General features: G+C 32.8%; 1 protein-coding gene across 1 annotated transcript; it reads left to right on the forward strand.

The window, feature by feature from the left end:
- Nucleotides 1–7284: 7284 nt before the first annotated feature.
- Nucleotides 7285–13341, forward strand: LOC128674467 (uncharacterized). The gene is made up of 4 exons (XM_053752987.1): nucleotides 7285–7356; nucleotides 11324–11479; nucleotides 12500–12649; nucleotides 13177–13341. The coding sequence occupies exons 1-4, from the start codon at nucleotides 7285–7287 to the stop codon at nucleotides 13339–13341; spliced, it is 543 nt and encodes a 180-aa protein (XP_053608962.1).
- Nucleotides 13342–13615: the final 274 nt, after the last annotated feature.

The following is a 13615-nucleotide window of genomic DNA, read 5'->3' on the forward strand; positions in this document are numbered from 1 at the left end:
AACACGCAGATAAGCTTTATATATATTAGATTGGTCTATTATATATATTAGATAAAATTTTAGATTGTGTCACGCATCTAGATTATTTGTCACATCTAGAATTTCATATTCCTCGTCGAATATCCAGTAATCGACATTCTATGTTCCTCACGCATAAATATTTTATGAGCTTGTTGTGGGTGAGATGTAGTCTGTGGAACTACTTTATTTCCAGCGAACAATGGCTCCTTGGAATACTAGAGTGTCTAGGAGCTAATGGCGAAAGATCACGGCATTTGAATGGTTGAAAGAAAAATATTTGTACAACGTATTAATTATGAATGTAATATGCTTTTATATATCAAACACACACGAGAATAATTTCACTGTATCTATTATACGGTCCACATTTTATCGCAATAACATACAGCATTTCACAGAATGCATTTACCTACGAGTGGTGAATTGAACCGTCAAATTTGATGTTGACTGTAATGGACGCGCCGCTGATGTTTAGACAAAATGGCGTACTTTGTATTTTTGAGCGCACCTTAAAGTTAACGTCAATTTCGAAGGCGCAACCCAAGCTTTAATTGTATGGATACTAATAGTTTTGGAATACAGTGGCTATGATATACATATAGGCAGACATTATAAATCTATAAGGATTCCTCAATAGACCAAAATATGCTTGGAGAAGCCATTTGATTTCACCAAAGAATGCGCGCAGTAATAGCACCGAAAATTACATATTACATGCTGAAAAATGCATATTACGTAATGCTTTTCGGTTTTATTATCCCGGCCTTCTTTTCCAGTAGCGTTACAAATGTTATCCTGATCTTACGACACCCAAGGGAACTTTGGAGGTTGTGCCTTCTTCATTCGAATATTACACAATTGTTACTTTGTGTTGTGTTATAGTTACCTATTAAAACTGACAGGGTACTACGAGTATGTGAGATGAATCACAGAATGTTGAAAAAATCACCCATCTGATAATATGTACTGGCGACACGTGCTTTTCGAGGATTGTCTCAAATAAAACTTGTTGATTAAAATGTATTATTTTATTTGCCTTTCGAATATAGAATATTGTCGGGTACTATTGGCTTTTCAGCGAATTGGCCCGTAGGTACATAACTTACATCAGTCAAACGTCTCTCCGATAATATGGCAGTTTGAAAATGGGTTTCGTGTAAAAGACTTTCCATGGACAGTCCGAATCCCCCAATTAATTAATCTTCGTGTTCGACTTGGCATTATTAACAAAGTCAAAGAATATTTCCCAATGGTTGTCTCATAATTGAAAATAATTAACCACTAATAATAATTAGAATACCTTTCATATATAGAATACATTTCATATTTCAGCTCTCTCTAAAATCTGATCGATTACCCGGTTTTTTTCAAAGTTGAAGACCAAGGAACATGGTTGCATACTTTTTATCCCGAAATTGCACGATTTTCGTAGGATTTTGTCAAATGGTCTGATATACCTACGCTATATAAAATAGATGGCGCTACTGTGCATAAAATCGTCAGTATAATTTAAATAATCACGCCAGGTGCAACTAGATGAAAGATAAAATAATATAAACGTACTTACAAAAATATTTAAAAATAGAATTTGATGGTCGTACCCACAGTATTGTAGGACGAAGTTTCTCATCTAATTTCGACACAAACAACAAGCGAGAATTGTTGAAGTTTATGAAGAAAACTTATCTTGACACTTCCAGATGCCGGAAGTTTTGGAGATTTCCCGTCAAAAATTGCAGTTTAAAATGACTTTGTTACGACACCTGGCTTTCATATATTATGCTTGAACACGCTACACCTTGTCTTACGGGTAAGACTGTTATTATCTTGGGGGAAATTTCCTAGCGCTACAATATAGTGCTTTGTGCTTTACACACGAGAATTATAAGGCTTCGTTCACATGGGCGGTTTATCAACACGCGTTGAAATGCGTCGGAATAACATATACGACTGACACTAGCGGCCCGTCCTGGATTCGCTTGGGTAAAAACATAATAAATATGCGTAAACCTTCCTCAAGAATCACTCCATTTAGTGCAGTATTTTTTGAGTTTATCGCGAACAGACATACAGATGCTGTAGAGGACTTTGTTTTATAATATGTTATAGGATAACAAGAGAATCATTTAAGGTCATAGCATAGATCTACCACATTGCTCCTAACTGGCTCGTTTATTGAAAGCGAGCATAAAAGAATGCTGACCAGTGTAACAATTTCATCGAAATCCTTTCGATGGATTTATCGTGAATGAGTAACAAACATCCAAACTTACGCATTTATAATATTAGTGAGATTCAAATGAGTTTTCTTATTGTCCTTACGATTTGAACTAGCCTTTACATGGTTAACTCAGCTTCATATTTTCTTTCAGTGACGTCATTTTGTATGATAAAAGTTTATTCTTAGCTTTAATCGATGTATGTATTATGTAATGTATCCATTGGTGTTACGACAAAATTTGGCGATTACCCGTGACAAAATTATTATCGAGCCACTGGTTTTATAATAAAAGGCTGCTTTTAGTTATCAAATATAGAAATTATATGCCATCAAAAACATGCTGTAAAAAACCCAAGTCTCGCAGCTCAGTTTTTCTACCGTATAAAGTTGTGAGATCCATGTAATACCAAATCGATTAATTTATTTAGACCCTATTAAGGGATCTTCTGTCTTTAGTTATTACGTAAGTTATTATCTAATCTATATTAAAAATGTTTTAGGTTTTAAATAAATAGATCGACTTGGTTATCTTGCGGCAGATTTTTAGTAAAAATTCGTTCCCTTTCTTCGTATTCTAACGTAGCGTATCTCAACTACACGGCGTCTGTATCATCTGACCGCAAGACAAACACTGAATGATGACGATTAGCTAGATTAATTGTCCGTAAACCATAATTTGGCAAAGTAATTTAATTTTAATACAAAAAACTTAATTACAAATTATATCGAAGTAATTGACCATGAATAAAACATATTTAGGGTTCATTCCGAAAATAAATTTTCACTTACCTGTATGAAATTTAGTGCCTACTATATTGTAGTATATTTGCGCCTTGTGCAGACGTGTGTGCCTTTCAACTTAAATAAAATCTGACACCAGTGATAGCAATTAGCACACTCGAAAAGGGTATTGGTAGAAAAATGTTTTTTTAAATTGTACTATTTATTAATTTATTATAAAAAAATGAAACACGAAAAAAAATTAGAACTAGGAAATAGATTTCTTATTTATTTACTCGTATAGTGAATTGATGTTCAAAATAGTCGTGTCTGTTACCGTATCTGACTACCTCGTCCCTTTTTATGTCTTGTTTGTCCAGTATTTGTACCGTATGCTGAAAATATGCCACAACGGTAAATTCAATTGTTTATAGTAAATTGGGCTAAACCGTAAGGACATTAGTTAGTGAAGACAAGAATAATAATCTGGTCCTTTGAGAAAACGTTTGACTGTAAGAGATCCCTACATGGGATAAGCCCGCCGTTGTACAATGTATCTTTCTTGTATTAATTTTGATTAATGTACTTATTTTCGTGCAATAAAATTATAACAAGCAAACAGACAAACGTATTATATTAGTTACTAGCAGATGTAAAACCAACTTGGCGGAACCCAGTCCAAAAGATTTAAGTTTTAATTCGCACTTACCCAAATTGTTACAATATAATCATGTAAATACCATTATTTTCAAAAAATCATGAAATTGAACATAAGTACAGACAGACCATCATAAATAATCATTCATATACGTGGTAGTAGTGGGTATAATATATTTATACAATAAATATTTATTGCACCACACGTTATATACGTACAAATGTAAGCAAAAAGAAAATGTCTCCAATAAAATTTGTCCTGGTTCTTGGATGTTTATACGCATGTGTTTTTGTAAGTACATTTTCTTTCTTACCTGAGTGAATTTTCAGTTTCTTACACATAGCCATAGAGCGTCGGAATCCAGGGTCCACGTTGCTTTTTTCTATTTCCTTCAGATTCCTTCAAGTTTTTAAGTGTTTTCATAAATAACTACACGAATGTCTCCTTGGGACCTATTAGTTATGTTACACAAAAAAATTTTTCATAAATTGATAAAATCATCATTTTATTTCGGGTTTAACCATTTCAGTAGGTATATCAGATTTTCTTCTTCTTCCAACTCCAAATGAAGGCGGATGGTCTGTTCTGGGTTGTCTGAGTGTCAAGTCGGGCCCTTTCCACATCTTTGGTTCAGTTATTATCTACGTTTTGAGTTGACTAGACCAAAAAATTTGCAATATTACCTCTAGAACAAGCTCAACTTGTAGTATTAAAGAAGAGCTGTATCCCAAAAACCTAAAGAAGGGTTGTGTTCGTCCTATATTTAAAAAAGGCAAGCGTGACGACTACAATAATTATCGACCAGTAACATTACTGTCTAATATTGATAAAATTGTTGAGAAATATGTATGCGAGCAAATACGCGCGTTCTATAAAGACAACGGCATAATTTACCGAAACCAATTCGGATTCCAAAAAGGGAGGAGTACAAGCGATCTTTTAGCTAAATTTACTGATGATGTAAATGGCTACCTTAATGATAAAAAAAACGTATTAGTTCTTTTCATTGACTTTTCACGAGCATTTGATACCCTTGATCATAAAAAACTAATTAGTAAACTTGACGAGTGCGGTATACGTGGACCGCTGCTAGGTTGGTGCAAGGATTACCTTAGGAACCGGGAATAATACGTGAGTGTCAGTAATACTCAAAGTGTTCTATAGTAGCACATCAAGGCACGGCTCAGGGCTCGGTGCTAGGTCCCTTACACTTCCTCTCCTATGTTAACGATATGCACAAGGTTATCAAACACAGTACATGCTATCAGTTTGCGGATGACACCTTTGGTTATTAGCGGTAGGAATTTGAGCGCGATTCTCGAGCAGTTACAGACGGATTTTGATAATCTTGCAAAGTGGTGTCATGACGTGGGGCTCGTTTTGAATGCTAACAAGACAAAACTTATAAATATCAAATCACCTTACCTCAAACAACAGCATATGAATGACCTGATAGCGCACGATCATAACTACTTGCATGACTCGTCCTTGGATAACTGTTGCTGTCCAGCCATTGAAATGGTATCAAGCCACACTTATCTAAGCGTAGTGATAGACAATAAGTTAAACTGGAGCTGTCATGTTGAACGAGTTTGTAATAAACTCCGTCAATTTTTAGCAAATCTTAGAATCATCAGGGATCGTATACCCTATAAAGTTAAATTAATGCTGTACAACTCTCTTGCACATTCGTATATTCAATATGGTCTCGGTAGTTATGGTCGTACATTTAAAACTTATCTCGATAAAATTTATAAATTGCAATTGAAGATTCTAAAACATGTGGTAAATAAAAAAACAAGACATCAGTTCACTCAAAATGAAATTGGCTTATTCAAACATTGCCAAATACTGCCAGTGCATTCTCAAATGACATGTAACTTTCTAAAAGAACATTTTTTTTTAATAACACAGTTTGTCACAAAGTAAATCACCCTATATATACTCGAGCTGTTGCCAGAGAGAAACTGTGCATGTCTATAGCCAACAATACGTACGGGCAGAGGACAGCGCGATATCTCCTTCCGAGATTAGTTAACGCACTACCCACCTCTGTAAAAAATGACTTAACTCCTAAAAATATTAAAAATAAACTTAAATCCTACTTTATCGAACAATTGTGTTAGATTGCAACTTAATACTAGGTATTTGTTTTGTTTAAAATGGTCTACGTACGTGGTTCCTATATTACTGTTAAGTGATTAATACAAAATATTTTATACTACTGCTGACGTTGATGCTCACTGTGGACAAACCTCTGTGGTTTTTGTTAGTATTCTTCTATTATGACCTATATATATTTGTTCTTAATATGTGAAATAAATATTTAAAAAAAAAAGTTACAAAAACGAAGATGGACATTTATACATATATAATGATTTTTTCCCTAAATGCCAGGAAAAAGTACAGATCCTGAGAGGTAACTTAATAAATAAATTATGTGGGTTTTCTTACATTTATCTATTTTCAGAGCCTGCAAATAATCCCGGAAAGGTCAGAGATGTATTACATAAACGAAGTATATATTACAAACGTGACTCTCAATGTGAGAAAACTAGGAAGAAGAGGAGCAACTATTGTCAACCTTTATTTTACGCTTCTTTATGAGATTGGAAATAATGTGACGGTAAAAAATTAAGACAAAGATTATTTAATTGCAAAAACATGACTTTACATTTTTTTACAATGTGGTTTTAGATGAAAAACTTAATCCTACATGTTTCACCGTCCACGCGTATGCAAATTTAAATGGAGAGCATGCTATCATCCCACAAAACAAAACCGATTTTTTTTGTTATATTTCACTAGCGGGTAATAACTAGTAAAATATAACAAAAAAAATTAAACAGTTTATCTTTGGTTGTAATTATATTAAAAAAATACTAAGCTTTTTTAATTTTATGTAGATTAGCGCCATCGTACTTTTGATCAAATCCTACTGGAATCGCGCACTGTCGTGATTATAGTGCACTGTGTTAATGCAAGCTATCAGCAATCTCAATACCAATCCAAAAACAAAAAAATATATAACTGTAACTTTTGACAAACAATCGATTTTGTATATTAATAAAATTATTATATATAATATATATTTTTTTTTGTTGTTGAAATATCTCGCTAATATAATAAAGGCGAAAATTAATTAATTTAATTAATATATAAGATAATTTCGTTTGTCAAAAGTTACGAAATTTTATTAGTTTCTGTCGCGCAGCAAAAGACCTAAAGTACAGCGCAGTTTCTGTCAAGGGTTATTCTAGTTTCAATTGAATAAGTTAAGGAGATTTTTAGGGTTCCTAAGTAAACGGGAAACCTTAATACTCCTTATTGTACCAAAGAAAAATTCATTCTTATGGTTGACTGGTAGAGAATGCTATATGGTCAATGTACACTTTTTTACGTGCTGGATACGCATTCGATGTGCTTGTGGCTTTAACCTGGACAGCCTGTGAGGAATTCGGTACTTTTGCGCGAAAGACATTTAAGCAAATCCCTTTGCGCGAAAGGCATTTGCTCGAAAGACATTTGCGCGAAAACCACTGGTTTTCAATTTTAGCTTATAAAATTTATGAACTTAAAATTACAGGTAGATATAATATTCTATGAGTACTTGCATAACGAGTACAAAAGGTCATTTGTAGAAATGCACTTTCAAGTTTGCAATATGTACCAAGAAGATATATACGTCGGGATGGCGCTGAGAAATGCTGGGCTGAAAGAATGTCCTCTAAAACCGGTGAATTAAATCAATTTTATTTATTTATTTAAACATACAACATAACAGTGTAAATACTAAGCTTCAGGAAACTAATAAAATGATGTAAAATAATTATCTGTACTTAGGTACAGATAATTATTTTACAACATATTTTCACGACAAGAAACTGCATCCGAAGCAAAATCCTCTCATTTTTTATTAAATATGAAGTATTAATAAATAAAATAAATATATAAATGACATAGATTGTATTAGCCCAAAGCAAGTTCGAAACTAATGTTATGGGATACTAACTCAACGATACTATATTCTACAACATAAACATTATTATATAAATAAACATACAAGACCCAGGTCAATCTGATAAGGATCATTTTCCATCTTGACCTGACCGGGGACCGAACCTAGGATCTCCAGTGTAGCAGTCCGTCGTGACGACATTAGGCCACGGAGGTCGTCGTTACTAAAGCTTCACAGAGAGTCTGCGGAAGACCTTTGCGTTCGGTTTAGTAATTGAGTATAACATTAATTTTATGTATTTTCAGGGTTCGTACGCATTTGCAAATATGACCATCCCTAACATTGAAAAATTCCCATACGTCTGGCCTTTTGAAAAGGCAAAAGTCACTGCAATATATTCGAATCCGAAAACAGGAGTGACTATAGCCAAAGGCAGTATAACAATTTTGTTCAAAAATAAAAAAGTTTGACTTGGTTCCTTGGTATAATAAAATGATATTTTAATAAAGTTTATGTTATTATATTTATGCATGTAAAAGTAAAAGAGACTTTTCGTCACAAATGAATGTTTAAAAAGTGTTTATCCAGTAAAAAAAATTACACTTATTTGTATTATACACGTTAATATAATAAATAGCATAATTTCATGACAAACAAAAATGTTTTTTTTAATCTATAATGATTCATAGAAAGCTTTTTCCATAACGCACGTCATTTTTCCTTATATCCAGATGTATGTATAATATAAAAAAGACATTAGTTATCACGCAATATTTTATGAGCCTTTCACACATACAATACACCATAAGAATGAAAGTTGACCCCATCAATCACGGGTGATCCATAATAATATCAGGCCTCGGTTACCCAAATTAGATATTCGATTCGCTCGAATCATTTTTTTTTCCTTTTTTATATACGCTCGCATCGGGACACACTTTTGAATAAAAAGTTGAATCGTAATTAAAACGCTAAAGAGCATTTTTTTTTATTTGATACATGTCACAATAAGTATTTTTTGTGTTAACTCCCGAAAATCACAATTATTATTTATTTAATCTGCACGTCTATGTTTGGGTCATAGGATTACACCATCTTACTAAGTACGCATGAACCATGTTATAAGGAGTCAGGTTTTTGTTTTATTTATAAGAAACCCTAAAAATTAAGCATTATCTTTGTCATACGCTTGATTGATTAAGCCAGATCACGACAAAAATGGTTGTCTGGTTAGCTGTCTTGTTGCGTTTGTAGATTTGGCTCGGCTAGGACGCCGATTAAAAAAGCGAACAAACTTGGAAGTTGTAAACAGTAATGACCGAAAGGCAAAACCTGGATAGAACAGTTTATTTTGATCGCCACCCTTAGGATAAACGCTTTCAGATAAAACCAAAGCTTTTCAAATGGTTGTAGTTTACGGAGACCTTTTCTGAGCAATTTTGTGATTAGTTTTGCTTTTTCTATTACATAAAAGTTATCGTGACTAAAATTACATTTTTTTGTTTCTTCAAGTTATATTGACGATGGTTACGTACAAAAAATAAAGAGTTTTATTTGAAAAACCTTGATATGATCGAATTTAATACTTAAAGCTGATCTGTGGTCGCAAATTTGTACCAAAAAATTAATATTGAATTACTACTACACATCCAAAAATGAACTGCGGAACATTTGAATCGTTCCATACGAGTTGATGGTAGGCCTGCCGAACATCTGATACATACATTTTCCAACACTGCCGCATGCATCAGAGTATAACTGTCATGCAATTTATGCGATATCGAAGGCTACAAGGCGCTGTGACAGCGCTTCCCAAACTTTGATTGCGTCGGCCTCCAACTTGTGATAGAATCTGACACAACCTGATTATCTCGTGTCGTGATTTAGTTATCAAAGAGATTTTCAAGGCCAAATCTTTAAAATTTTGAGGGGCTTTTGTTTGTAGACCCATGTCTTCGAAACTTCTTACTAAACTACTATCTTCCTGCAGATTTTAAGTTAAAGTAAACCATTTCTTCGTATTCCAACGTAGCGTATTTCAACTACATGGCATCTGATCGCAAGACTAACAATTTGGCGACTGAATGATGGACGATTAGCTAGATTAATTGTCCGTAAACCATAATTTGGCAAAGTAATTTAATTTTAATACAAAAGACTTAATTACAAATTATATCGAAGTAATTGACCATGAATAAAACATATTTAGGGTTCATTCCGAAAATAAATTTTCACTTACCTGTATGAAATTTAGTGCCTACTATATTGTAGTATATTTGCGCCTTGTGCAGACGTATGTGCCTTTCAACTTAAATAAAATCTGACACCAGTGATAGCAATTAGCACACTCGAAAAGGGTATTGGTAGAAAAATGGTTTTTTAAACTGTACTATTTCTTAATTTATTATAAAAAAATGAAACACGAAAAAAAATTAGAACTAGGAAATAAATTTCTTATTTATTTACTCGTATAGTGAATTGATGTTCAAAATAGTCGTGTCTGTTACCGTATCTGACTATCTCGTCCCTTTTTATGTCTTGTTTGTCCAGTATTTGAACCGTATGCTGAAAATATGCCACAACGGTAAATTCCATTGTTTATAGTAAATTGGGCTAAACCGTAAGGACATTAGTTAGTGAATAAATAATTAAGACAAGAATAATAATCTGGTCCTTTGAGAAAACGTTTGACTGTAAGAGATCCCTACATGGGATAAGCCCGCCGTTGTACAATGTATCTTTCTTGTAATAATTTTAATTAATGTACTTATTTTCGTGCAATAAAATTATAACAAGCAAACAAACAAACGTATTATATTAGTTACTAGCAGATGTGAAACCAACTTGGCGGAACCCAGTCCAAAAGATTTAAATTTTAATTCGCACTTACAAATTGTTACAGTATAATCATGTAAATACCATTATTTAATTAAAACATGAAATTGAACATAAGTACAGATAGACCATCATAAATAATCATTCATATACGTGGTAGTAGTTTGTATAATATATTTATACAATAAATATTTATTGCACCACACGTTATATACGTACAAATGTAAGCAAAAAGAAAATGTCTCCAATAAAATTTGTCCTGGTTCTTGGATGTTTATACGCATGTGTTTTTGTAAGTACATTTTCTTTCTTACCTGAATGCATTTTTGGTTTCTTACAGAGCCATAGAGCGTCGGAATCCAGGGTCCACGTTGTTTTTTTCTGTTTCCTTCAAGTTTTTAAGTGTTTTCATAAATAACTACACGAATGTCTCCTTGGGACCTATTAGTTATGTTACACAAAAAAAAAATTCATAAATTGATAAAATCATCATTTTATTTCGGGTTTAACCATTTCAGTAGGTATATCAAATTTTCTTCTTCTTCCAACTCCAAATGAAGGCGGATGGTCTGTACTGGGTTGTCTGAGTGTCTAGTCGGGCCCTTTCCACATCTTTGGTTCGGTTATTATCTACGTTTTGAGTTGACTAGACCAAACAATTAGCAATATTACCTCTAGAACAAGCTCAACTATCTCAAATACAATATTATTATTGTAAAAGTGAGTTTAGACTTTTCACGCTTTATCTACAAACTAAATTGTTTGAAATTTTGCACATAATCATTAAGTTACAAAAACGAAGACGGACATTTATACATATATAATGAATTTTTCCCTAAATGCCAGGAAAAAGTACAGATCCTGAGAGGTAACTTAATAAATAAATTTTCTTACATTTATCTATTTTCAGAGCCTGCAAATAATCCCGGAAAGGTCAGAGGTGTATTACGTAAACGAAGTATATGTTACAAACGTGACTCTCAATGTGAGAAAACTAGGAAGAAGAGGAGCTACTATTGTCAACCTTTATTTTACGCTTCTTTATGAGGTTGGAAATAATGTGACGGTAAAAAATTAAAACAAAGATTATTTAATTGCAAAAACATGACTTTACATTTTTTTACAATGTGGTTTTAGAAGAAAAACTTAATCCTACATGTTTCACCGTCCACGGGTCTGCAAATTTAAATGGAGAGCATGCTATCATCCCACAAAACAAAACCGATTTTTTTTGTTATATTTCACTAGCGGGTAATAACTAGTAAAATATAACAAAAAAAATTAAACAGTTTATCTTTGGTTGTAATTATATTAAAAAAATACTAAGCTTTTTTAATTTTATGTAGATTAGCGCCATCGTACTTTTGATCAAATCCTACTGGAATCGCGCACTGTCGTGATTATAGGGCACTGTATTAATGCAAGCTATCAGCAATCTCAATACCAATCCATAAACTACCGTCTTTATAATGTTAGTGATATACTTCAACAACAAAAAAATATATAACTATAACTTTTGACAAACAATCGATTTTGTATATTAATAAAATTATTATATACAATATATATATTTTTTTGTTGTTGAAATATCTCACTAATATTATAAAGGCGAAAATTAATTAATTTAATTAATATATAAGATAATTTCGTTTGTCAAAAGTTACGAAATATTATTAGTTTCCGTCGCGCAGCAAAAGACCTAAAGTACTGTGCAGTTTCTGTCAAGGGTTATTCTAGTTTCGATTGAGTAAGTTAAGGAGATTTTTAGGTTTCCTAAGTAAACGGGAAACCTTAATACTCCTTATTGTACCAAAGAAAAATTCATTCTTATGGTTGACTGGTAGAGAATGCTATATGGAATTAAATCAATGTACTCTTTTTTACGTGCTGGATACGCATTCGGTGTGCTTGTGGCTTTAACCTGGACAGTCTGTGAGGAATTCGGTACTTTTGCGCGAAAGACATTTAAGCAAATCCCTTTGCGCGAAAGGCATTTGCTCGAAAGACATTTGCGCGCTAAGTCATTTGCGCGAAAACCACTGGTTTTCAATTTTAGCTTATAAAATTTATGAACTTAAAATTACAGGTAGATATAATATTCTATGAGTACTTGCATAACGAGTACAAAAGGTCATTTGTAGAAATGCACTTTCAAGTTTGCAATATGTACCAAGAAGATATATACGTCGGGATGGCGCTGAGAAATGCTGGGCTGAAAGAATGTCCTCTAAAACCGGTGAATTAAATCAATTTTATTTATTTATTTAAACATACAACATAACAGTGTAAATACTAAGCTTCAGGAAACTAATAAAATGTTGTAAAATAATTATCCGTACTTAGGTACAGATAATTATTTTACAACATATTTTCACGACAAGAAACTGCATCCGAAGCAAAATCCTCTCATTTCTTATTAAATATGAAGTATTAATAAATAAAATAAATATATAAATGACATAGATTGTATTAGCCCAAAGCAAGTTCGAAACTAATGTTATGGGATACTAACTCAACGATACTATATTCTACAACATAAACATTATTATATAAATAAACATACAAGACCCAGGTCAATCTGATAAGGATCATTTTCCATCTTGACCTGACCGGGGATCGAACCTAGGATCTCCAGTGTAGCAGTCCGTCGTGACGACATTAGGCCACGGAGGTCGTCGTTACTAAAGCTTCACAGAGAGTCTGCGGAAGACCTTTGCGTTCGGTTTAGTAATTGAGTATAACATTAATTTTATGTATTTTCAGGGTTCGTACGCATTTGCAAATATGACCATCCCTAACGTCGAAAAATTCCCATACGTCTGGCCTTTTGAAAAGGCAAAAGTCACTGCAATAATTTCGAATCCGAAAACAGGAGTGACTATAGCCAAAGGCAGTATAACAATTTTGTTCAAAAATAAAAAAGTTTGACTTGGTTCCTTGGTATAATAAAATGATATTTTAATAAAGTTTATGTTATTATATTTATGCATGTAAAAGCTAAGCTCTTAAAAATAAAGTAAAAGAGATTTTTCGTCACAAATGAATGTTTAAAAAGTGTTTATCCAGCAAAAAAAATTATACTTATTTGTATTATACACGTTTATATAATAAATAGCATAATTTCATGATAAACAAAAATGGTTTTTTTTTTAATCTATAATGATTCATAGAAAGCTTTTTCCATAACGCACGTCATTTTTCC

This window comes from Plodia interpunctella, chromosome 12 (genome assembly GCF_027563975.2).
Source record: "Plodia interpunctella isolate USDA-ARS_2022_Savannah chromosome 12, ilPloInte3.2, whole genome shotgun sequence".
In the NCBI taxonomy this organism is placed as follows: Eukaryota; Metazoa; Arthropoda; class Insecta; order Lepidoptera; family Pyralidae; genus Plodia; species Plodia interpunctella.

What these genes read in the sequence shown, in the direction of transcription:
- LOC128674467 (XM_053752987.1), top strand. Translation starts at nt 7,285, where the DNA reads ATGTACCAAGAAGATATATACGTCGGGATGGCGCTGAGAAATGCTGGG. An exon ending in AGGTTGGAAATAATGTGACG is followed by an intron (nt 11,480 to 12,499) that starts GTAAAAAATTAA and finishes TTAAAATTACAG; the next exon opens with GTAGATATAATATTCTATGA. An exon ending in AAGAATGTCCTCTAAAACCG is followed by an intron (nt 12,650 to 13,176) that starts GTGAATTAAATC and finishes ATGTATTTTCAG; the next exon opens with GGTTCGTACGCATTTGCAAA.